General features: G+C 40.5%; 1 protein-coding gene across 1 annotated transcript in view; it reads right to left on the bottom strand.

The window, feature by feature from the left end:
• The window catches only part of LOC136679078 (transmembrane protein 8B-like), a 227,492-nt gene that overhangs the window by 151,301 nt on the left and 49,505 nt on the right, over positions 1-26,686 (bottom strand). Inside the window, exon 2 of the mRNA XM_066657358.1 lies at positions 6,867-7,056. Coding sequence (XP_066513455.1) covers positions 6,867-7,056 — 190 coding nt within the window. The remainder of the gene's footprint in view (positions 1-6,866; positions 7,057-26,686) is intronic.

Below are 26,686 nucleotides of genomic sequence, written 5' to 3'. Positions count from 1 at the left end.
AGAATTTACTACAAATTGTATATTATTTCAGTTTCGCTGTTGATGGATATTGCATATAGTGTTTACGTCACAACTTGTCCAGATCGGGCTGCATCACAATTTTTATGTGGCCAAACTTAGCTTTCTATTTCCTATTGCCTATTTATATATATATATATTTGCTTTATGATGCGAGCCGAGATCTGAGTTATGAGTGAGTGAGCTTACGCCACCCACCACTTGGTAGCCTAGTGAGCATACAGTTCCCTTGGTTATCCTGCCGTGCATCTCTCTCACATCAAGTAAGTAGTGAGTAAGTTAAGTTAAGCTATAGAGAATGAACAGAATACATTCCCCCAACCTCCTCCACCTCCGCCAGCATCTTCATACTTAACACTTAATAGAACAGTTTTTAATTGAATAGTTTTTTCTTTACATTCTCTTTATGTATTTTTATTTTTTATACATTTATTCATTGTCTGTAAACGCTTATTCAGTTTAGGGTCACGGTGGGTCCCTGGAGCTGTTTGACTGCGACACTACATGCTGCACCATCGTGCTGCCTTTTTATACATTATTTGTTATTATAAAGTAATTTTTTATATTTAAAAACACTAACAAAAAACTTGTGCGGGCATTTCAATTCATTTTAATGGGGACATTTAATTTGATATACAAACAAATTGAGTTATGAGCTCAGTCACAGAAAGAATTAAACTCATAAGTCAAGGTATTACTGTACTCTGATCAGATGTGTCCTGGTTTTGGTTTTTACTCAGACTCAATGCGTCTTGTTCTGTTTTGATATATGGTTTACAGGTTTGATGGTCTTCACTGACTAATGGCTACTGCTATTTTTATTTATACAACTATTTTCCAAAAGCAACTCTACCAGTCTTCATGAGCTTAGTTAAAAGCTTGCCCTTTACCAGACTGAAGCATGTGATGACTTAGACATGCAGTTTGGCTGATGTTCAGTTGCTAATGAGATTTAATGCCGGATTATGTTCAATAATAAAACAGTGTCATTTTAATATTACTGTGAAATACATTGAGAGATGCTATAATAATCTGCTGTGTCATGTTTGGATGGCATGGTTATGTCAATGTTTGTATATGAGACAGGATTCAAGTAAATATGATACTGGCAGCCTTCATTTGATTTCTGGCTGAACTATCTTGACAGAAACTTGCGGTCAGACCTTTTGAGTTCTGCTGCACTCCAGCTCCCTGGTTTGTACTGGGCCTAATTAGAGTTGTCATGGCTGGTCCGACGCTAAGATATCGATCTCAGAGCAGCAGCGTGTGGCTGCTTCCCACTTGCCCCCAGTTCATCCCGCTGCCTTGTTCCCTCCCCATGGTCTTATCTTCTTGCTTTATCTCTCCCCAGCCGCTGGCAGCAGCCCCGTTTAATTATCGCCTCGTTATAGCGCCCCCTGCCTGCTTTTTGACAGCTGAATCGACAGAATGGCCGCCGGACCCCTTCGTTATCGCCACAGTGATGGGACCTGGCACTGGCGGCTGGGCGAGAGGGACGTTAGGGGTGAGGAGGGAGAGGGAGAGCATGCAGAAGATGACAGAAAGGGCTGAGAGGGCTTCATGTGGTCCTTTAATTAGTGTCTTAGTATGCTGCCTGGTTCCACTGTGGCTGTTTTGGAACCACTGGGGCTCCATGTTTAGCTCATCGCAGAATGAGCTCACCTGTGATGTTGTTCAGCTCATGTGTTGGATGCAGTGAACGGAGACTCTTTAGCAACCACCTTAAGAATATTAGCTCATATATGAGTGTAGATGAGCCATGGGTGGTTACTTTAGATGGTTGTCTCCTTACAGAGGCATATCTGAAAATGAGGTGAGGAAAAATAGGCCTATAGTTGTAAAAAAATAAGCATGTGGAAAATACACTATATGGCCAAAAGTAGTCACTCACCCATCCAAATTACTGAATTCAGGTTTCAATCACTTCCATGGCCATAGATGTATAAAAACAAGCACATAGGCATGCAGACCTCTTCTACAAACAGCAATTTGGAACAACAGCAACTCAGCCACAAAGTGGCAGGCCATATAAAATGACAGAGTGGGGTCAGTGGATGCTGAGGCGCATAGTGCACAGAGGCCATCAACTTTCTGCAGAGTCAATCACTATAGAACTCCAAAGTAGAACAGTATGTAAAGAGCTTCATGGAATGGATTTTCATGGCTGAGCAGCTGCATCCAAGCCTTACATCAAGCGCAATACAAAGCGTCATCTGCAAATCATGATGAAAATGCAGACATCCAGCACTAACTAGCCTGAAAAGTGGTCACATTAGTTTTATTCAAATGACAGTGACAGCTTCTAAAATGTTGCTGGGTATTCTGAAAGGGTAAAACATTCCTTGGATTGGTGGACAATATAGAATCCAATGAGAGATGGATTGAGCAACAAGAAATGAAAAACTCTAATGATTTGTCTGGACCGGGGGCAACACGCAAATGCACAATGAGTAAACAACTGCTGTTGTTGTGGTTTCTAAAACCCGCAGCTCACATTAGAGATGATGTTTAGTGACATCACTAGCTTTATTTTCGAATGCTAGTGGAAAAGCTACCACCAGACCATAGACCAAAAAGCCACATAGAGTCGAATAGAGTAGATGCCACATAGTGGAAAAGCACCATTTGATGCTACCCAAAGTGAGAGTCTAATAACTATCTTAAGAAAAGCTGTTGAGTTAGTCTTCTCCAAGTGTGTTGAGAGATCCAATGACTACACAAGAGGCTAATATATCATGATAATAGTTGGACTGTCACCAGGCATAGCCTTAATGAAGAACGATTTTAAGGACCTAAGTTTAAAATCAAGGTAGTAGACCATTTTAAAATCACTAAAACCATACATTCAGTGCAAGGAACACAGATACATCTCCCCATCAGCACATAATTGTTCACACAAGTTTTAATCTTACACTGTGCAAGCACAAACATTGTGAAACAATAACAGCAATATCTAAGGAAGTAATTGGATTAGACGAATCATTAGAGCAATGCCACTCCCATTGTTTCTCTTGAGGTGAGCAACAAAGCTGTCAAACAATATTCTATCCATGGGCAGGTCGTACATATTGCTTCACACAAGCCCCAAAGACATTATTTTCATTAGCACTCAAGCTGCGACACAGCTGTGCATGTTGTAATTATTACAGTATATGCCCCTGGAATTATGCCTGACATTAGGAGTGAAAAAGTTTCTAGTTTTCAAACTTAAGACAGAGATCTATCCTTATATCAGGAGAATTCAGCTAAAATCCAAAAAGGTCCAGTTCCTAAAATGCCCTCTGAGCAAAGGTCCAAACCTCAAGATGTGTGCTTTGTCTCAAAGTGGCCACACAAGGTAAACAATCAATTGGATTTGTTCGCCTGAGTGAAGCTGTTGCTGTATTAATTGGATTAGCTGTGCCTGTTGTCTATTACTATGACTGTTTGAAAAAAAAAATATTGCTTCATGAATATTGCTATTTATTCTCAGCAATTTATTTAAAATTGGTCATGGATCTGGACAGAACAATCACTCAGTGCAGATCTGGACCACGATCCACCATTTGGGGATGCCCACTATTAATCACACTTTCCAATATTAATTTCCCTTAAAGCAGTGTTCTAGAATATACATCCATTTTATGGCATCATAACATGTGCTTGTGGTGCTCATGGATTTTAAAATATATGCCTTTATTGGTGTCAATACAATTTTTGTAAAGATAAAATAAAATATTCAACCAGTGATGAGACCAAAAACTTTACAATCAAATGTCAATATGATCTTTACATAGGACAGAGCCTCAGGACTCAAGACAATCACTACTTGGTGATATATATATCGATAGTGTTCTGTTAAACCACTGTGCCAGACATCTGTCTACAACACAGCAGAGGTATTTTATCCTCAGTGCAACTACTATACCATGTTAGTCTGGAGTCATACTTTTCCATTACTGAAACTCTCTCAGTGTGGCGGTAGTTTTACTGTAGTATATGTAACATCACAGTAATGTTCCTCTATCCCTCCTCCTCCTCCTCCTCCTTTGTTCTGCATATTGGCCAATGATTGAAAGCTCCCTCTGTGCCCCAAACAATTCCAGCTAATGATGGAATAAAACAACAGAAGGCATTGCTCTCATTTTTACAGAGTGCACTTAAACCTCTAAGCACATATAACTATTCTATAGCGCATCTGAATAGAAAATAATACATCAGTAAAATATTATATTCTCCAAGTTCGTTAACTAATCATGACGTTATATAAAGATGACTTTATCACTACTAATCCAGCATTCAGGTACTCAACGGAAGTGTGAATATGTTACATAGTGAAACACAACTTTAATAGGGGCTGTTGTTTATTTGAAGTTCTGTCAGCTAATGACAAAACACAAGGTGGGTCTAAAAGACACTCACCCACAAACACTGTGAAACGTGCAAAGGAATTAAGTAACATTACAGCTTCAAAACCATTGTGGTGCATCAGTAACTTATATCAGGGAGCCTGTCATTGCTAGTCCAGGCTCAGCACTGCACAAACTGTACTATGTAGCTTTTGCGGGGAGGGTAGGAAAATTACCCCATTGATGTACTTTTTTGTAAAGCACACTGGATTGTCATTGGGTATGAATGAGGCTCTATAAATAAATTTGCCTTGCCTTGTTTTCAGGACAGTGCTGTAAAAGTAAATTACATTCTGCAACACTAGGGGGAGCCCAGGAAATATCTAATCTTACATAGTGTTGCTTTAAGCCTTGTAATAACAGGAAAAAATGAACTAAACTTTAAGGCATAAACACTGATAGGACAAAATGGTGGCAGGAAGATCACCATTTTCTACAGTGGAACAGGTAAAAGATTGTGATATACGCCAGACATTATAAACATAAGCATCATCAATCCTGAGTTTCCACCTTGTACACACCACTCCAGTGGCTGTCTGAGTGCTGTTTACAAGTGGACAGACAGTATTTCCCAGTTGCCAAGCACAACATAATAATGTTCTAAGCGCTATTAGTGCAGATTTATAAAATCTGGCAGCTACAGATATGCAAATTTTGAGGGTGCATTAAACTAATATTATAATTTTATTGGAGACAATTTCAGTAAAAGACAATTAGTACTTTACTTATAATAATGGGTCAAATTTGAGGTCTGACTACATCATTTGACCTAGTGTGGTTAAAAACAGTAGTATACAGAACAATTGTGACAGTACTTGGTTTCATTTGCTTTGTATTTTCATAACATTGACCAAAACCAGACAAAGACATGTTTGGCAGCCATGTTTTTCTACAATAGTTTATCCTTTTTGTTCATGGCATTTTATTTTAAGGTCAGAAGAGTGTGCAAATATGAGAGCATATGGACCATAACACAGTCCCCTTATCTTTATATGTCAAAGGCATAACGAACTTCTCACTGAGAAGGGATTAGCTGTGGCTAGTGGTCATGGCTGCACTGTTGCTCAAGGACATGCTTTTTCACACTTTATAATGCACATTTTAGAAAGTGCATGAGTTATTTCAATGCATTTAACAGCAGGCAAAATCAAGGTCAGCCCATCTAATGGAAGTTTAATGACAGTTAGTGAGTCAGAACTTGAAAACTATTGTAGGCGTGATGCTAATTCCACTCTCTGTTTCCATTAGCACAGAGTATAGCAAAATTAAACAGTGGTCCTCTGATACGCAAAGGCAAAGCATGATATAACATCATTCAAGGTTGATATGAAAGAAATGAAGAGAGTTAAGTATAAGCAAAAAGAACACATTGTATAACATGGAACATTCACTCAGCCAAATGGCATGCCACAGAATGCATACAGTCATTTTACCACTTTGCATTTCAAAACCTTCCTCTCTTGAATGTTTTTTTTTTTTTTTTTTTGGTACGCTTGCTGTATTTCTAAGTAACTGGAGAGTCTTTATCAGACCACTCTTCTCTTTGTAAAATCCCCTCTTTTAAATTCAATCCAGGTTTATAACCTTTAAAGAGTCTCAGAGAAAAAGTAAGGAATTTTGATGGTGATAGTACTGTATAAGCTTACAGCATTGAAGGTGAACCTAGCTTAATAGAACTGTCACTAAAACCCACTTCTCTAGTGTTAATCTACATACCTCTGTTCATTTCTGGCCTCTACAAGGCATACATATTCAGGGATAGGAAAATGCCTTATAATCATGGTATGAAGGAACTAAACTGCTGAATTGGTTTATGTGAATAAAATATGGGTTGTCATCAGATGGTTTTGAGAAATCAAACTGGGAATTTTTTCAGCTTGGTTTTAAACTATGGAACAGATGGGATCATTAATAATAATGATATATTACAAAAATTTCTTTATTTAAAACAGCTTTTCAGTAGTCTTTCCTTTCCCCACAGTTTTCTAAAACCGGAACGGTTGGGGTGACACTGTGTTCTGCCTGAAAATCCAATTGAAAATCAGTAAGTATGAAGCTCAATCTAATCATAGTGTCATCTCACATGTAAAATTTATGAATCTCTGGTGTACAGTACACTGAGTTTCCGGGACTTGGCAACACCCGCTGAGTTAATAAATGCCTTTTTTTTATGGTGAGAAAGAGAGAGAGAGAGAGAGAGAGAGAAGAAGAAGAAGAAGAAGAAGAAGAAGAAGAAGAAGAAGAAAAACGCAAACAACCAGACTCAGGAAAAAAATATAATTTTCTGGTACATTTCAGAACACATTGTCTCAGAGTCACGAGTCAGCACAGTGGTATTATCAGCATCAGCATTGGGCCTTGGAAAACCTCATTGTTGCTGAAAGCAGAAATAGGTTTTGCACCACTGAGGAGCATTGAAATTATCTGTGAGGATGAAGACGGAAATCCTGGCCTACTCACACAGTCACATTGCGGTCAGGGCAGCTGTCTCCAAAGGTGCCCCCCTGCTCTTTGAATGTGATGAGGTTCCAGACGGCCACCACGGTGTCATCAGGCACACTGAAGTGGAACAACTCCACACTGGCGAAGGAACGGAAGGCGTTGAGCTTTCGAGGCGTCCGGGTGAAATAATCCGTCACAAACAGACAATCTGTGGATCGAAAGAAGAGAAAGGTCAGTAGCATATTCATGGAATCTAGTCTAAATGCACACTTTATTTACAATTTCTCAGTGAAAGGCATTCATTCATTCATTGTCTGTAACTGCTTATCCAGTTCAGGGTCACGGTGGGTCCAGAGCCTACCCAGAATCACTGGGTGCAAAGCAGGAACACACCCTGGAGAGGGCGCCAATCCTTCAGAGGGCAACACACACTCACACACTCACACATTCACTCATAACTATGGACACTTTTTTGAGTCCTTTGACACTTTGAATCTACTTACCAATGTGTTTTTATTATTATTATTATTTTGAACTGTGGGAGTAAACCAGAAATCCATGCAAACACAGGGAGAACACACCAAACACCTCACAGACAGTCACCCAGAGTGGGGCTTGAACCCACAGACTCCAGGTTCCTGGAGCTGTGTGACTGTGACATTACCTGCTGCACCACCGTGCCAAACCAATTTAAAACTAACAAACAAAATTTAACATGTTGTAGATAAAAAGCTTAGTATTTAGATTTGCCATTGCAAACTTAAATGTATAGAGTCACGGCTGATGTTTTGGCATAGCATGTAAGCAGTTGCTAAGTTAACCTGGATAAGTATTGTATTTGTCAGCTAAAGGTAAAAGTGCTAATTGCTAACATTAGAAAGGTAGTCTTTTAAAATGCAGTATCTGAATATTTAGCCTAGCTAGAGAGTAGTGATTCATTTATTTTTGCTTAACCAATATTTGATGCTAATATTATGATGTAATCTCCAAAAATTTTATGACAAATACTATTTCATTATCAGAAAAGGGGTACGGAGAGGTACTAAGTTAGCAGAACAGAGTTAATGTAGCTTTCACCAATAGTTGATTATGCTAACATTATGCTAACATTAGCTTGTTAGGCTCCTAGAAATGTACAAAGATTGTGGTAAACCACCAGGAAAACATGCATCATTGGATACCATTTGAAATATGTGCGATATGCAACAGTTAAGGAAATAGGTTCTGATGCAGTTTGGTTGAACTCCCTTCAGAAGGCACACTGGTGATTTAATCAAAGCTGACCCAGGTTTGCATTTGGCTCATGTTCAGAAGAATTTGGGCTCTATGCAAAATTAATTTCGCTCCTCTCCCCCTCTGCTCAGGGCCAGAGAGTGAGACACTGGGATGACATTTGCAATCTGCCGTAATGAGCCGTGCCTTTCCTATGGCACCATCGTCATCGGGCAACCTAATGGCTTGCAATCTTCTCCTGATTTACAGAGGAGACACATTTATATCCCGCCGCACAGCCACTTTCTGCAGTATTCATGGAGTCCCTGTGTGTTCAACACTATTTATTGCTATTTGTCTCTCAAGGGCGAAGGGAAGTGCTCCTAATGATGGCTCCTGTTCAGGGGCCCAGCTACTCCTCATCCACCGCTATGGCACTGCAGTGATATAGTCTGGAAATGGATTTTGTGTCATTCCTTCTCCAGTGCACTGCAATTTAACCTGTTGAGATGAAATGCCTGTGGGTTGCATCAGGTCTGCAACCAGAACTAAATCATGACGAGAGCGTCCAAAAACACAGGTGGCAGAAAAAAAGATGGTGTACAATATACCTGTACAGTGGGGAAAACAAATGAATAAATATAAAAACATTCAAGACTTTGACTGAACCAACTGAAATGAGTTTCTACTTATCATGTAGTGCCAGTTTAGTGTTGTAGAAAACACATATGTCACGCTGCAGATAGAGGTTCGATTCCCAACTCAGATAAACACAGCACACTAATAACAATAAGAGTCTTTGGGTAAAAATTCTTACAATACATTGATCTATACACTGTAATTCGATCGGGAAGAGAGTGTCTGCTCAACACCATTATCATACCCAAAGAACACAAGAGAAGTAATAAACAGTATGAAAAAATAACCAGTATCTGAAATAATAGACTCTTTAAATCTATTAGTTTAGAAAAATAATCAATTTCCACCAATGCATCATTCTAGCATCTGAAATACAGCTGACAAATTTAGTTTATGTCACACATCCCAGTTGGTGTGATTTTAACACTATACATTTGGTCAGTAGGGGGAGTCACTACTCTACCTCAGGCTCCACTTACCAGCACACTCAGAGGCTCTTGAGCCATCTGACATGTTCTCTGTCTTTTAATTAAATGTAAATGAGGCCTGGTGAATTGGCGCATAACTTTAATGAACTGAAGCTGATTCGTCAACTGTGCTCAAAACTATCCTAGTTTCCATGTTGTATGAAGATTTTTTTTTTTTTGAAGGAATCTGAAGATAAACAGTTTGTACACAAACTAGTCCCGCCCTCCCCTACTCCGATTGGTTCGCTTGAGTGAGAAGGGGGAGTGGTGAAGTAGCCTATAATCTTCTGATTGGACGGTCTGACTGTAGAGCTACCGTTATTGGTCGATAACCTTCTCTTTAAACATTTAGTTGGTCAGTCTGCACGTCAGTAGTCGTCCACCCCCGTCCCCCTCCCCCCGGAGACGTGTCCTCTTTTTCACCATCTCTAATCTGGTCACCCTACCTTACAATCCTGACCAATAGGGGCACTGCATTTTTCTTCAGAGGAAATAACAGCAGAAACAATAACTTTTGCCTCTTAAAGATTAATGTAAAAAATTTCAAAGGCATTCTCCCACTGAATAGACCTTTACTCCAGGCCTCAGCTACCTGTCCATATAAAGACCTTGGGAAAAATGTTGTTATTGAAATGGCTGATGAAACCAGTCCAGTATTGTATTCCAGGATAACCGCTGTCTTTATCACAGCTCACTAACCTCCGCAGAATTCTCCCTTTTAAATTCAGGCCAGGTTTTTAACCTTTTCCACCGCACTCCACTGAGACTGGCCCCAAAAAGCCCAGGCCTAAGCCGCAGCTATCAGTGGATGGAGCTTAATTGACCAGAATAGCGTTTATCCGACAAAGCTAGCCTCAGGGGCTGGAGGAACATGAGGATGCTAAAAGCTTTAGCCAAAAGGCAAAACAAGCTATTGGCTAAATTGCTCAAAGACTGTTTTGGTTTTTTTGCCTGGACCAGCATCATGTAGCTGCTCTACATACAGGAGGCTGTTGAGATGTGTATTGGGCAATTACAGCTTACAGTCATTTTTAGGACATAACCTTGTATCTCTTTTTTCACACATATTGGGAAATTGCCAGCTGCTTTTTACAACAGGAATGAAAAAAAATCTTTATCTTTTGATTTTACAAATTCTTTTTACCCAGCAGCTGTGATATGCGGGGCAATAGGGGCAGAATGTAAGTGTCTGAAGAAATCTAGTTACTGTGGGTTGTGCTGGTAGAGTTGGATCAGACACAGCAGTGCTGCTGGAAGGTTTAAACCCTCTGTGTCACTGCTGGACTGAGAGTAGTCCACCGATCAAAAACATCCAGTCAACAGGGTCCTGTGCCCACTGATGAAGAACTAAAGGATGACCAACACACACCGTGCAGCAACAGATGAGCTGCTGTCTCTGACCTTACATCTACAAGGTGGACCAATAAGGTAGAGGCTTTAATGTTGTGGCTGATGATGAAAGTATACGCATAACATTATTCCTTATGAACAATTACAGATGTTTTTGAAGCCACGCAGTCCAGCCAAGAACCATTTCGGGTGTGTGGTGTGCCTTTTCTCTTTGTCTCTCTCTCTCTCTCTCTCTCTCACTCTCTCTCTCTCTCTCTCTCTCTCTCTCTCTCTCTCTCACTCTCTATCTCTCTCTTTCTCACTCTGTTATTTACAGACATAACAAATCAGGTGCTGTGACACTTTTATTAAGCTGATGGACTCTGGGAGGTATGACGCCAGTGCGGCTCTTCATCTGTTCTCTCAGACAGACTCAGAGTGTGAACTGAACCACAGGGTGATCAACCGTGTGCACCCCTCCCCACACACACCCCCCACACACACACACACACAATTCTGCACATTCTGAGGTACTTCAAGATTATGATGCTTCAAAATGTCTTGAGTAAAGACAATGGATTTATACAGGTCTGCACATCACCCAAAGTGCTTTGTATGTGGCTAAAAGCCTGACACCATTTTTGGTGCTATATAGAACCATTTTCAAGGAGGTTACATCAGTCTAGACAAATGATTCACTTTGCAAAAACCACAACGGCCCGTTGATTGTTCATTGTCTTAACTAATTAACCCTTGAAGGAGTATCATTTTTAAGTGTAGGGCTAAAAGCATCTGGACATGATCTAAGAATCATACATTGAAAAGATTTTAAATATCAGTGAATCTTGAAAAGAAGCTATATTCCTTTATTCATTATCATTATCATTAACCCTTATGCAGTTCAGGGTCGTGGTGGGTCCAGAGCCTACCTGGAATCATTGGGCGCAAGGCGGGAATACACCCTGGAGGGGGCGCCAGTCCTTCACAGGGCAACACACACATTCACTCACACCTACAGACACTTTTTGAGTCACCAATCCAGCTACCAACGTGTGTTTTTGGACTGTGGGAGGAAACCAGAGCACCCGGAGCAAACCCACGCGGACACAGGGAGAACACACCAATTCCTCACAGACAGTCACCCGGAGCGGGAATCGAACCCACAACCTCCTGGTTCCTGGAGCTGTGTGACTGCTGCACCACTGTGCCGCCCTATATTCCTTTATTGTTGAGACAAAATCATATATTCCCATTTTTTCCCGTTTTAAAGTCCCGGTCCAAGAAATGACCCAAAGTTGACATTGAAATTTAAGCATTTTTTTTTCTTCTCCTGCAAAGCTGCTTTTATGGAAATACAACGTTTAATGCATGTCCCTCTGTCATGTCCTGGACACCCTGAGGAACATGTGGATTAGAGGTGAAACTTGTGGCCTGCCACTGCACACTCTGTGTCAGGACAGTTTGGCCTCGTGCCAATCAGCAGGCAAAGAGACGTCAGGCTTTCTGACCATTACATGCGCTGATGTGACACATACACAGCTCAAGTGTCACATTAGCTGACCCTTAGGTCCGAGCATTCTGCTGGGCAGGCAATTTTCTCTTATTTTTAAAGCTTTAAAGCCACAGAACATGTATTGTTTTCTTAAATAAATGTATGGAATACATGTGGTGATATGATGTGATGCTCAGGGTAAGGGTTATAAATGGAGTTTATAGCATTCCTTAATAAATAAGCTGTCTATTATATGTTCAATTATTAACATATCTGTGTTTGGAAACGTAAACTCAAAGGGTCTCCTGAGTGGCCCAGCCTCCAAGCATGGGTCTCTTCATTTACAGTATCTCAAAGCATTGACTGCTGTCTTCAGGCGTATGGAACCTGTAGCTAATAACAGACGTATTAATAGAAAACATATCCACATCAAGCCGTGTTCTGTCTTCAGCATTGACTGCGGATCAATAATTGAAGATGTCTCTCTCGCTATCTCTCTCTCTCTCTCTCTCTCTCTCTCTCTCTCTCTCTCTTTCTCTCTGGTGAACAGGCACATTTTCCAGCACTTCTGAAAAACCCCCACATTCAGGTCACATCCTCGTGTCTTATCTGTTCACTCTCTCTTCTGAACACACATTGGTTTATTTATATATTTATTTATTTGGTGTGTGTGTGAGTGTGTGTGTAGGTACATACACTTCTGCTTCATCAAATAGAGGGTGGAAGGGTTCAAAAGCACATACATTTGGAAAGTTTTCAAAGACAGATAGATATATATTTTTAAAAACAATAATCCTCATCCACAGTTTCTTCTTCTGGAAATTTTGTATCTTTTTAATATTCATCAAATTACTATTTATAAAAGCAAAGAACGGGCGCACGGTGGAGCAGCAGGTTAGTGTCGCAGTCACACAGCTCCAGGGGCCTGGAGGTTGTGGGTTCGATTCCCACTCCGGGTGACTGTCTGTGAGGAGTGTGGTGTGTTCTCCCTGTGTCTGTGTGGGTTTCCTCCGGGTGACTGTCTGTGAGGAGTGTGGTGTGTTCTCCCTGTGTCTGCGTGTGTTTCCTCTGGGTGACTGTCTGTGAGGAGTTGGTGTGTTCTCTCTGTGTCTACGTGGGTTTCCTCCAGATGCTCCGGTTTCCTCCCACAGTCCAAAAACACACGTTGGTAGTTGGATTGGTGACTCAAAAGTTTCTGTAGGTGTGAATGTGTGTCTGTGTTGCCCTGTGAAAGACTGGCGCCCCCTCCAGGGTCTATTCCTGCCTTGCGTCCAATGATTCCAGGTAGGCTCTGGACCCACCGTGACCCTGAACTGGATAAGGGTTACAGATAATGAATGAATGAATGAATGAATAAAAGCAAAGGGGACTCCAAAGATGAGCAAATATTTTACTAAAGATGCACTTGTGAAGCAGAGAGAAGACACATCTGGGCGTAATCTTACAGTTAAATCATGCCAATGGCAATGGAACACCTGACATCTGACCCATATAAGGTGGACCTGTGGTTGTTATGTAAATGAAGAAGAACCAATCAATCATCTTTGTACACATGCACAAAATGTTGCCCTTTCTAACATTTTGGAGCTTATAGTTAGGTTTATTTTTATGTTTGTGTTAGGTTTATGGTCATGGTTAGGGTAAGGTGATGTGTAGGTTGCCAGAAATTCATGCTGACATTCATGGAAATATTTAGTTCACAATCTTGGAGTGCCACATTTGAATTAAGACTCATTGTAAGAATCCAGGGAATGGTCTTTTAATGAAATATTTACAAATTCACCTTGACACCAGACTAAATCAAGCTTGTTATAATTACGTTTCTTTTAAAGGACATATTCTACCTTTTTTTCCCACCAGGGAGCACAGTTCTGGAGTCTTAATGAAATACCTGTGACATGATTTGTTTAAAATACCACAAGGATCAAACATCCCATCGCAGTGCAGTACCACCCCCCCACCCCTGTCTAAACAGTCCTGTTCAGAACTGCCAGATTCAGTTCATTTCTTTCAATGAGTATGAGCCACAGCTCAAACTGGAGAGCTCTCTCTTTTATATACAATATAATCTCTTTTTTATATAAAAAGTTTAGTTTAGGAGTGATTTTAATGTGATATTATTTGATCCTTAAAGTATTTGCACTCCAAACCCGTACACATCTATCTACCACTCAGCTCTTCTGTCCCCTGAGGCTTGGAGGCCATGTAGTGATTTGCGCTGGTTTGTGCAGACCACAACAGAGCAGCTCCCATGGGTAGCTCTTACCTAAGCCATAATGCCAGAGCTCTGGCGCCTAATAATAATAATAATAAAAAGAGGTAGTTCTCAATCCGGCAGTGGAGATACTCGGATGTGTCTAATGAGCCTGCGATTGAAAGTTATAAGAGGATCCAAATCAAAATGGCTCATTGAATCCCATGTTTTCTGATTTAGGCAGCCCACCAGAAATGACTGGGTGCTCTCATTTCACAGTTTGAGTGTTGGTAGGCTCCAGATTTCTAAATGAATGTGTACAAGCTCATTATTTGTACGCTTCAGTTTGTTCTATTCACTTTGACTCAGTCATTCCACTTTTTATGGAGCAAGATTGTGGCCGTATTTTAACTTAATAGTTTTTTCTCTCGTGTTTATTCACAGAAATAAACCTTATAAAACACACTGGGGATGTTTTTGTAATTTTGGACACATAACATTTTTATAAGCAGGGGGCCAGCGGTGTCATCAGACCCAAATTTACTGGAGCATGAGCCTCAGGAAAATATTGCTGTGCCCCACGATAAAAAAGTCAAGTTTATTCAGGAGCAGAACTACAGGACATGCCATGGAAATTCACCACAGGCACTACATTTCCCATAATGCCCCAGTGTCATTACAAACGCTTGAGAAGCTAATGATTGCAGTCAAAGCCAGTTTTTTTTTTTTACATAAATATTTCAAAGGAAGTCAGCCAAGCAACAGCCAGTGTAATAAGAGATCGGAGCTGTAAATTGTGGTTATAGCCCATTATAACTGTGACCCCGAGGAGATTTATAAACTTTCTGTTTTTATTTCTTTAAGAAAGTGCACATAAACAAAATGAACGCAGTTGCAAATGTCTTTAGTATTAATTTATGTTTTATATCTCATCCATGGAGTAATATCCAGTTTGGTATAAAATTAATTCATCTCCATAATGGGCTTTTTACTGCATAACTGTGTCTCTTCGACTGATTGGGAAGATGTGGACAGCTGTGGCCCTCTACATTCTGTGTGTGCATCAGTTCAGCAAGTAGTCTACAAACACCCCAGACCTTCGGCCAATCAGGAATGTCATCAACCTTTCAGAACATGCTAACAGAATTATTAGGTATGAAAGTAAACCCAAAAGAGCCCTGAGTTTAAAATGCTGTGAGATGAAGATGACGATGATGATGATGATGGTGGTGTGATTGTGGGTGAAGTTTGGAACTGTGAGTGATGTTGCTCACAGGTTTGATAGACAAAGTCCTGCTGATTGCACGGCTGTGGGCACCATGTTTTTAAGATAATCATTTGCTTATAAGAGATTTTTTTTAGAGCTAATTTATTCCAATTTATTTATTTATTTGTAATTAATTAATGGTGCTAATCTATTTCTATTTATTTTCACAAAGTTATTTCCCTCGTAGGGGTGGCACGGTGGTGCAGCAGGTAGTGCCGCAGTCACACAGAGCTCCAGGGACCTGGAGGTTGAGGGTTCGAGGCTCGCTCCTGTGAGAAGTTTGATGTGTTCTCCCTGCGTCTGTGTGGGTTTCCTCCGGGTGCTCCAGCTTCCTCCCATGGTCCAAAAACACACGTTGGTAGGTGGATTGACTACTTAAAAGTGTCCGTAGGTGTGTGTGTGTGTGTGTGTGTGTCACCCTGTGAAGGTCTGGTGCCCCCTCCAGGGTGTGTTCCCGCCTTGCGCCCAGTGATTTTGGGTAGGCCCCGGACACACCGCGACCCTGAATTTGATAAGCGGTTACAGGCAATGAATGAATAGTTAATAAAATGTTTATAATATGACTCAGCTATGCTTTATCAGAGTTATCGTGGTATGCTTGGATGTATGAGGTTGTACAGATTGCTGTGATGTTTGAACCATATTTGTATGATAATGCTTTCCTGAGTTTGATGTCAAAACACAGACAGCAGGCACCAGGTTAAATCTTCTGATGAATAAACACTCAAGAAAGGGGTTCTTCTACAGCTTCATTCCAATGGGTGTTTGTTGAAGGCCTTATGTGAGGGAAATAAACAAAATGTAAGATGAAGACATCAATACGTTGACGCCCTGGGGAAGGGTTAGTGAAGGGTTCGGCCTTTGTTACAAGCTGCCTGCTTTTTGTAAGCTGCAGAATCCGATGTTGGTGGTCAGTACTGTTCATTGCTGCTTTTGGCTGAACATAGAATGATGAGGTAGCACCGTAACTGTTAGGAGAGATTAGAATGTTAGAACAATAGACAGCGAGTCTGGCTTAGACAGCGAGTGTTGGTGGAAAGCTTCTGGAAATGTGCCTGGAACAGCCAAGGAAATCCTCAGACTCCGACTTGTAACACCTCACTGGGAAAGCATCCAGAAAAGAAGGCCAACAGCGTATTGTGTAGCAGGGCTTTGTGCTTCCAGAGCCTCTCTCTCTCTCTCTCTCTCTCTCTCTCTCTCTCTCACACACACACACACACACACACCTACTTGCAGCAAAGGCCTCAAACACCCTTTGAGAAAGGACAGTGGAATCCAGTTCTGAAGGCACAGATTAAGTCCAAGGACAACTGCACAGTATTCAAGACCTGAACTCGAACTACTGGGTGAGGTCAGACATAAATTTGTATTGAGATGCATGTCTGGACACAACTTATTGAGCATTTGGGTCTGTAGAAATCCTCTCCACACCAGACTTTCGCCTCCTTAATCCTCAAAACCCTCAGCCTCCTCAAGTCCGACGCCTCCTTACATCTGGACTTCAAATGATAAAACCAAACTAGCTAGTAGTTCCTGGACATGAGCACACAAAAAAAACTTTAGTGGAACTTAGGGAACTTAGTGGAAAGCTTCATATCTTTTCTTAATTTTTATGCTTTTTAGCTCCAAATAAACATAAGAGCATGCTTCTAAATAAGAGTCCACCCATGAATCCCACCAAAGCAAAGCCCTCCGACCCGAGACACTCCGTAACAGAACATTAACAGGTCACTGACAGGACCAAGAAATAGACCTCAACCTGTGCTGACACTACCCAGGTGGTTAGGCTTTGCTTTATTTGTTTCTCAGCATCTATATTTGGCCAGGAGCCGCTCACTATTTTTATCGTTGGGTGAAATGACAGACTGAGCTGTGACGCATACATTATAGATTTACTGCAGGATCAGCTCTCAGAGAAACACTGATCCAAAATCAGGAACCTGTTTCTCAGTAAGAAATCTCCTGAAAGGCAGATACAGGATTGTAAATATACAGGCTGTATATTTAGCTTTAGGAACAATGCATTTACTGCACACACCTGCAGCTAAAGGAATATTAAAGAATGCTGTGAAGCAATGTATCATATAGATTTCTAAAAACCTGGTAATACACTTTTGAAAAGGGTCCTTCAAGAAAGGAGTTCTCTTTAGATGTTGACACCTTTGATTTCTGGTTGTTCTGTGAAATTGGCACTATGTAGTAACATAGGGTCCTGCCAGTAATATCATAATACAGCTATTGATTAATGAGAATGGCCTTAATCATGGTGTATAAATCAATCTGATTTTATTAAACGGAAAGTTGTCACAAAGCAGATCCAGGTCCAAACTTCCTATGAGCAAGCCAAGGGCGATAGTAATAAGAAAAAACTCTCCTCATCTGTGCACAAGGAAGAAACCCTGAGAGGAACCAAGTAGGAGCCCATTCTCCTCTAGTCAACAGTATGTTGTGAGCAATATTAAAAATGTGCAGTGCATTTACCACATACATTTCCTGTCTATAGATTATAGTGAGAATTGTTGCTGCTTGCTCTTTTTACATAAATAACTGACAAGGACTGCTGAGATTTCCCTTCTACTGTCCAGTTTAGGATTCTGGGGAGTGAAATAGAAGTAACCTGACGTGTTGTGAGGTTTCAAACTGTCAGGACTTAATTGAATCCATTACAGTTTGGAGGTTATTTACATTTTCTAAGCATGTACCACGACACTAGACCAAGTGGTAGTATGTGTATGTTGTGTGTGTACAGGGAAGCCACATTTAGATTAGTAATAGACAGGGCAAAGGTACTGTATAACAGCATGATAAACACACATTTATTCTGAAAATGCACAGTCCTTCTGGCTTCTGGAGCACTTTACTCAGATATAAAACTGTTTCTGTATGTGCTGTGCTGTAAAATCCAAAATAATGTTTCTGAAATGCATCCTCACATTAAGTTCTTTCATAACCTCTACTGTATAAACACTTTGCATAATTACACTATTGTCTTTATTCAGCATGTGCATGATTCTGCTTTATATAACAACAATGCCATCTTCTAAACAGCAAGAAGTGTGAGTCACTGTGCCGCACAAGTTCAATTCGAGTTTTCAAAACCACAAATCTATCAAGAACATTCTTCCATGGAAAACGTCCATTATTGGTGCTCATGCTATTGAGAACATGTTTTTTTTTCCTTCGGTTGAACCTGGACTGAATCATTAACCCCAAGAAATAGTTTAGTCCAGCTCCAGCTTCTTCCTGGCCCCACCCCTTGTCAATGATTCGCACCTGCAGCTACTCACGGGCTCATTAACTCTGTGTTACCTAAAGATCCACTTCTACAGAAGGAGATATGAATATCAGTTAGCTTTCCTTGTAGTACGGGCAAAATAATAAATGATAAGTCCTGGAGATGAAATAGGGTGTTTAAATCATAACAACATAAACTAATCTACAATTATGTTCCTATTTACAGTACTGAGACAGAATATAGGTGCAGTTTTGTAATTAGTGACACTGCAAGATATTCATTCTTTTCAAAATCATAGTCTGTGAGTAAAAACTGTGATATTATCTTTAGATATGAGATGGTGTTACACTTTAGCTTTTTCAAAGTCATCCAGTGTGTGGTTAGCATATACACCCCTATACTTGAGCTGAGGTTTGTGTGAAGCCTTTTTTAAGTCTACTGTCAGCATTGTTTATCTTGTCTAGCTACTGACCTTCTTGCTATATTTCTTGGTTTTGAATTTGAATTTGTTTGTTTTGCATGTTACTACCTGTTTTTTTGACCAGAGCCTGGCCTGAGGAAGATTTGAAGCTTAAGCCCAATAAAACCCTGCACATACTTTCTTCTCCCTTCTCTATCACATAGAGCTATGAGAAGATAAAAAAAAGCTGGTCACAAAGTGTGTTGTTCAACAACATCAAATGTTATGCAAAAAATGTGTTTTTACATGTTATATTTTCTGCTGTAAATATAGTCTCCTGGATAGTTTTAATTTTAAGGGTCTCTTCTGTAAAAGTTTCCATAGACCACTCCCTGAAAAGCCATTAAATGGGTTGCTAAAAACACTGAGATCTAATCCTTTTCCTACATCACATGGCACATGAGAACCCACCACCAGGCAGTAGCTCTGGAGGCAGGTCAGCACTGCCAACGGTTCAATTTACCTCCCCACCACTCCTCCATCCCTCCCAGCTCCAAATCCCTGGATTACATCCTTCAAAGAGATGCTCTCAGTGCCTCTTCTAGCAGAGTCAAGTATAATCTGCTCCACCACCATCATTACCTGGACCTTCATCGTCTTAGTGCCTGCAAAGAAGGTGTGGAGAATGAGAAATTACTGCAGCTCCACCACCAAGCCCTTCCTTAACCTCTTCAGGAGGGTTTACAAGCCTCTACACCATCGCAAGGCTCTCAATTCATAAACACCATGAACTCTTTCGGTCGCTGATGTTAAAAGCTTTAACGGGCTATGTTTGCTGATAAAGCTTGCCGTTGCATTGTTGTAAAAACAGGCTGAAGCTTACACTGTATCCCATTCCACCCAATAGGTAGAACTGCACCAATTACACAATGCTACAAAACTAGAGTAAAACTATCTTTTTTCTCTAAGACTGAGGTATTCAAACTATGGGGCACTTATTGCAGGCGTGGGAGTGCAGAAGTGAGATAAATAAATATATAAGAAAAGACTATTCCCTGAATTCATAAATCATGTAAAACCTGACACAAACCCTTTAAACCCAAACTAAACCCAAACTTAACCCTAACCCCAAACCTAACCCTAAACATAACTGAAAACCTGACGATGGACTCCAAAGGGTATGAAATGCAATGTTATGGCCAACATGGTTTGCTGTAGCTTTTCTTTGGATTCATATTATTATGTTATTTAAAACAAAAAACATCACAATCAGTGAATGGGAGCTCAACTTGTCAATGTACAACAACTATGAATTAACAAATCATACAAATGATACCCATTTACCACATATGGTCTTTTAGTGAACTCTTTACATTTAGATGTGATAGTCCCCAATGCATTAAATGTAAACTTTATAAAAATAGATTTGTAAAATATTAAAACCCTACATTTGCCAATGATGAATGGAACTTGTTAAGGCTGGTCTGGACTGTACATATATTTGGTCATGCGAACAAGTCCCTGCTAGGTTTGATTGTATTGTTTCATTGTAACTTTTGATCCTTTGTAACCTTTGAAGAGGGTTGTTTCATTTCCATGAAATCCGGAAGAAACTCTTGTGCAAAAGAAAAAAAAAAAAAAAAAACATGACAGCAACTGCATAATAAGTTCTTAGCGACAGGATGTAGGTCAAGAATGTAAGAGCTTACCAAGCTCTTGTCCGGCCAAACAGGACAAGAAACAAGGACATCGTTAGTGGGCTAGGCTCCAGTCAGATTAATTGACCACAGCCAACCTCTAGAGAACAGGAATGATCCTGTTTTCCTGAAGAAAGTTGAAGAGTTGGCACTAGGCCTAGTTCCAGTTCCCCCATGCCACCTCAACAGGTGATGCATATCCTCAGCAAAGGTTGCATGTGTCATTAGAACTAGGTCTTGACACCAAATGTCAAGAAGGGATGGTGCTCTTTTGGGCTGTTTCAGATTTAAGGCTGTGTTCCATCTAAGGCTGTGCTCTAAAAAGGAAGGTTTGCAGAGATGCCACATAACAACTGTTTGGCGGTGGGGAGTCGTGACCATTAGAGTTGGACCTGAAATGTCCACACTTGGTCAAAACTAACAGATGAGAAAAATAACAGATCTTTGACACCTATGGCTCTTTTGTACACTTAGTGACATATCTAGGAGCACCAAAAGTTTCAAGGGAGACTTTTAGTCACAAAACTAATCTCACACTTTGTAAATCAGAATGATTCCTATTCATTTATTGTCTGTAAGCGCTTATCCATTTCAGGGTCACGGTGGCTCTGGAGCCTATTCTGAATCACTGGGCACAAGACGGTAACACACCTTGGAGGGGGAGCCAGTCCTTCGCAGGGCAACACATATTCACACATTCACTCACACCTATGGACACTTTTGAGTTGCCAATCCACCTACCAATGTGGGTTTTTGGTCTGTGGGAGGAAACCAGTGCTCCCCAGAGGAAACCAACGCAGATGCAGGGAGAGCTGTGTAATTGTGATCCTACCTGCTGCGTCACTGTGCTGCCCTATGTTTTTTATTCCATCCATCTTAGCTGTAATTATCAAGATACATCAAGAAGCCTAATCCCAACCAATACTTCACAATAAAACATTTTTACAGTCCTTGCAGAATTTAAGTACAAAAAGCATGGTGAAAAGAAAACTAAATTATTATTATACAGAAAGTCTCTGAAGGCCTTGAAGGCTCAACATTGATGTTTCCCTAGAAAATCTTTCAATGGTTGATTTTTCAAAGAGTCTTGTTCGTGGATGATGGACATAGATGGTTGAGTGTAAAGAACCATTTTAAAGTTGAAGAGTAACGTTTCTTAACCAACTAAAGAGGTAATTTCAAGCTGAGAACCATTCAGTTGTGTTTATTTTCAAAGGTGCAAATTAACATCATCAGCTGCTAACAAAGGACCACAAAGGTTTTCCATAACAAAGCAGACATCACCTGAAGCATTAAAGACATTGCCCCTTTGTAAACCATCCCAGAACACCATCGTGATGTGTTACATCATGCCAGTTCTTGTCCTCTGACTATTAAGGGTGACAAGAAGTGATTTCTTTTATTACAGCATGGGTCTTGTCAGTAGAATGTGGGAGTGTGTGTGTGTGGTGGGGGGAGAGGGGGTTCTGTCCCGACTCTGACAGCTCTTTCCGTCTGCATAAAACACACACTGTCTGGTCTCCCCACCACGACCTGCTCCATAATTAATAGCAGTGAGTGAAGGGAAGTGCTCTTCTTGCTGCTCCAACTCATGTTTCTGCCTCTCTAACCTTGCTAAAAGCATGGGCTCCTGGCCTCCAAATCTCTGTAGCGCATCTCTGTCAGATGCCCCGAACACTGGGCCTAACACAAATGTACTTAGCCAAGGCTCTGTGCCCTGCAGTGACGGATGGGGGCAGATGTGATAAGGTACCACGTGGACCATGTTTAGCAGTTTAAAACCAGAATTCTACAACTACTAAATGCTCACACCAGGGGCCAGAGCACCTGAACATGAGAACATGCTAATCCACTGAAGCCAAGCAGGTTTGGGCCTGGTCAGTACTTGGATGGATGACCTTTTAGAAAAGTCAAGGTAACTCTTGGCGGTACAGTTGGTGGAGCCAACAAAGTTGTTAGTTGGGGGTAAGAGTTTTACCCTTATGCTCTGTTAAATCAAACACTGTTGTGACTATTGGCCTCTTAATCATTCATTCATTCATTCATTCATTCATTATCTGTAACCGCCTATCCAGTTCAGGGTTGTGGTGGGTCCCCATCTTTAAAAACTGTCTTAATCAGCCTCTACTCTCAAGTTGGGTGTGCATATTGGTGTGGACTGGCTGCTGTAGTATTATCCAGGTAAATCTAGGTACACACTTATGTTGGTTGAGGTGATTCCCTAATTTTCCCTAACAAATGTAAAAATGTAAAGCACTTTGTGGACCTAGGGAAGCACTATACAAGTGTAACTATAATTTAACTCTTATGCATACTTTTACCAAAGCTGACAAAACCTGTCCATGTCTATTGCTATTCCTTCAATTATTTCTTTATGCAAACTCCAGACTTTGCAAAACTCTGCCAGGTATTTCTAGATCTTCCATGAAGTAAATGAGATAGGGCTAGTGACTCACCACTGCTAAAAATGTCTTGCTGCAAATGACAGAAAAAAAACCACATAGGTAAATGTATATGACCAAAATCACCAGTATGGGCAGGTATCATTATAGAAATAAACACAAACTTTTGTAACATTGATCAGAAGGTCAGAATATAATATGTACTTATTCAGTAAAAGTCTGGGAGTATAGGTGTTACCTACTATCCAATATAAACCATACTTAGACCCTTTTAGAAGATGGTATGCAGTTCAAACTAAGGTGGGTGTCATGGGGATACCACTGGTTTGCTTGCGCTACCACAGACCCAGCCCCCTGGCCTAAGAGGTGCTCCTGAATCTTGAAATATCAAATGATGAGAACTTCTGTTAAGAGGAAACTCCTACTTAGAGAAAATGGATGACCTTGCCTCAAGTGAGGAAACACTTCGCACCCTGCCGGACCCGAATGTGAAGTCCCAAGAGACAACCTTGTGTTCTTCAGAGGCAGTATACAACCTGAGGTTGCTTAACATTGAGAAGCAATGCTCTATCACCAACTGAGCAAACTCAGTTCATATGCTGCCTCTGGAAAGTGGATGGTGAGTTCCGCAGGGGGCTTGGCATTCCCTTGTTTAAGGGCAAGACTGCTCTGCTCCTACAGTTTGACGTTCCCCTTCTCCAGAGGCTCCCAACCTTTGGGTTTCTGAGTTTCAGGAGTTCCTTGGAGTATGCTGAGGGTAGGTATGTCACATCAGTGGTACCCTATGGCAGTGGGAGTCGGAGGAATGGCAGAAAGAATGGCAGGTTATTGGAGGTAATTGCTTTCCCCAGGTTTATTCAAGAACTTGGTAATGACGGAGTAACCTCTGGCCTTCACATATCAGGCAACAAATTGTTGATTTGGATTTGAACCAGAGGCTGTAATTATGTGAAGTTATAGCTTTGTGTTTTACAGACAGGGGTTTGTTTGCCCACTCATTCCTCACCATCAATTTTCAGACTGCCTGTATTTCTGTAGTGCATTTGAAATGGTCTGATTTTGTGTTTTAGCACGTAAACCTGCAATGTAGTTGACCTAGGGGTCAAGAGAATTGATAGAATGCTGATAAATAGTTTGGTAACAGCCCTTGTGTTCTGTGCTGTAAAGGGTAATACTGTGCGGTATACAGCACACTTACTAGAAGTACATAGACTAGGCGTATCCTAAACACTTAACCTTTGCTCACATAAATGAATTATATTCATAAAATATACATAAAAGTTGGTTGCTACCACTACTATTAGCCAGTTGCACTCTCTGGCCTAATGGACTTTTTAAAACCTCCATTTTAAGCCTGGAAGAATCTCTGTTGGATTTTAATGGGAAGTCAAAGTGAGAGAGTTTTAACCTCATGTATCTATAAGTATCTCTGAAAGCACCTACCTTTTTCAGAAAACCCATCAGAGCAACTGCACTGATAAAATGTGATGAAACATTAAGTTGAAGAGTTTGAGTTACTTTAGAAATGCATGCACCCATCAAGCCATGCCAGAATGACTTGGGGTCGTTAGCCTCTCAAAGATTCATCCATGAGTGGATAGTTCCCTAAAATGATTCATACTTTCTGAATCATTCAGCAGTTTAAGAATAGTGCTTGAACTACAGTGACATCAATGCATAATAAGTAGAAATTGTAGCCTTATAATCTCTGAAGATGCATTTCAGACTTCAGATTAGTCTCTGTGGCAAAGTTTTAGTCCTGGAAGGGTTCTGTAATTGTTCAGTCATGTCTGGAGTGTCTCTGATCAGAGAAACCCTGCTTGGCATTGGCCTTCCAGAATCAGAACCCAAAGAACCTTGTTCTAAGTCATATTTTGAAATCTCAAAATCTGCAGAAAATCAGTCATCCTTTTTACCGTGGAAACATTTCTGCTTCATCTTTCCTGTTAAAAAGATGGCAAGTGCTTGAGATGTTGCTTGAAATTCTTTGGGAAGCAGTGAAGGAGACAGAACAACATCATTATCATCAACATCAACAATAACAACAAGATGTTCAAGGCCAAGAATAAGGCACTCGTCTGCTGAATCACCCAGTGCCACTTCAGAGTAGCTCTTCGATGTCATTTGCAAGAAAATGCATCCGTTCATGACTGAGATGTCTTTGATAAAGGGTGGTCTACATGAAGAAATGCTTCTGAAATGTGTGGAGGTCTGGGAAGAGAGCCCCTTCATTGGCAAAATACCATAGCTAAAATAGTCATTCTCAGAGGTCAAGACGTTCTCCAGAAAAGCAATTCACCAATGACCTAAATCTGGTTTGGGAAACTGAGAATAACATATGAGACATTTGGGATTCTGCTATAACCCATTATTTCACATTGGGTTTGGAAGTCATGAATCTAAATATTTAACTAATGCGGTTAAAATTACCACCCTTGAGCCCACTAGATGCTTGTAATTTACTAGCAACTAACCACAAATATAGAACAGCATCAAATGTTCTACAAACCAATTCCATTAAAAAATGAAATGACACATTTGTGAAGAAGCTTGTACTTCTTATTATCATCAAAATCAACGATGACAACAACATGTCCATGGCCAAGATCAAGGCAGGCATGTGTTGACTCACCCAGTGCCACTTCTGAGCAGCTCTTCAGTGTCATTTGAGAGAAAAGGCAAGTAATCATGATTGAGAAGTGTTTTTTTTTTTTTTTTTCCTTGAAGGGTGGACTTGATGAGAAAACGTCTTTGAAATATGTGAATGTCTGGCAAGGCAATGAAGTATCAAGAAAATAAAAATTCAGAAAAACACTTGTGCATATCATCCTCTAATTCAGTGACAAATGATTTAAATCCTGCTCTCGGCAGGGTGCAATTCCTCTGCGTTTGACCCCAGCTTGTGTTTACATTCATCAGCTCGGCAGGTCCAGCCCAGAAGTGGATAAACGCAATCAGGAGTAATGAGGCTCGTATCGCTCATCTATCCAGTGCCGTGGAGTGGATCAGCACAAGGTTGTAAACACCAACCCTGGCTTCAACAAGAGCAAATAAACAGGTCTGCCAAATCCCTCTCTCCTTTCTCCTCTTCTCTCCACTCATATCAACTATATGAGCCCTCCACAAAGAAGAAAAGGAGGTCTATTATTAACGCCAGACTGATAAGCTAAATAAATAAATAGATGTCTGCTGAATTTCTGTTCTCACAGTCCATAGGAGATTGTCTTTATGGGTAAATGGGGATCGCTTATAGACACAGTAAAATAGAATTAACTGCACATTGGCCAATGTGTGTCTGTTTATATGCATGTGTTTATGTACGTTTATGCATCTATGTGTAAGTATGCTTTTATGTGTTCAAGTTCATATCTATATATGTATGTATATGTACCGTATGTGTGTCTGTATTTTTATCGACCTGAGACCCGGAATTTTGCTTGGTCTGCATTTTTAATTTGTCCTAGCTTTTTGGGATTAGTACCTAACGAGTATAACAACTAAAAT

This window comes from Hoplias malabaricus, chromosome Y (genome assembly GCF_029633855.1).
Source record: "Hoplias malabaricus isolate fHopMal1 chromosome Y, fHopMal1.hap1, whole genome shotgun sequence".
Classification (NCBI taxonomy): domain Eukaryota; kingdom Metazoa; phylum Chordata; class Actinopteri; order Characiformes; family Erythrinidae; genus Hoplias; species Hoplias malabaricus.
Note: the sequence above shows the minus strand (reverse complement) of the source record. Positions and strands in the feature narration are given on the sequence as shown.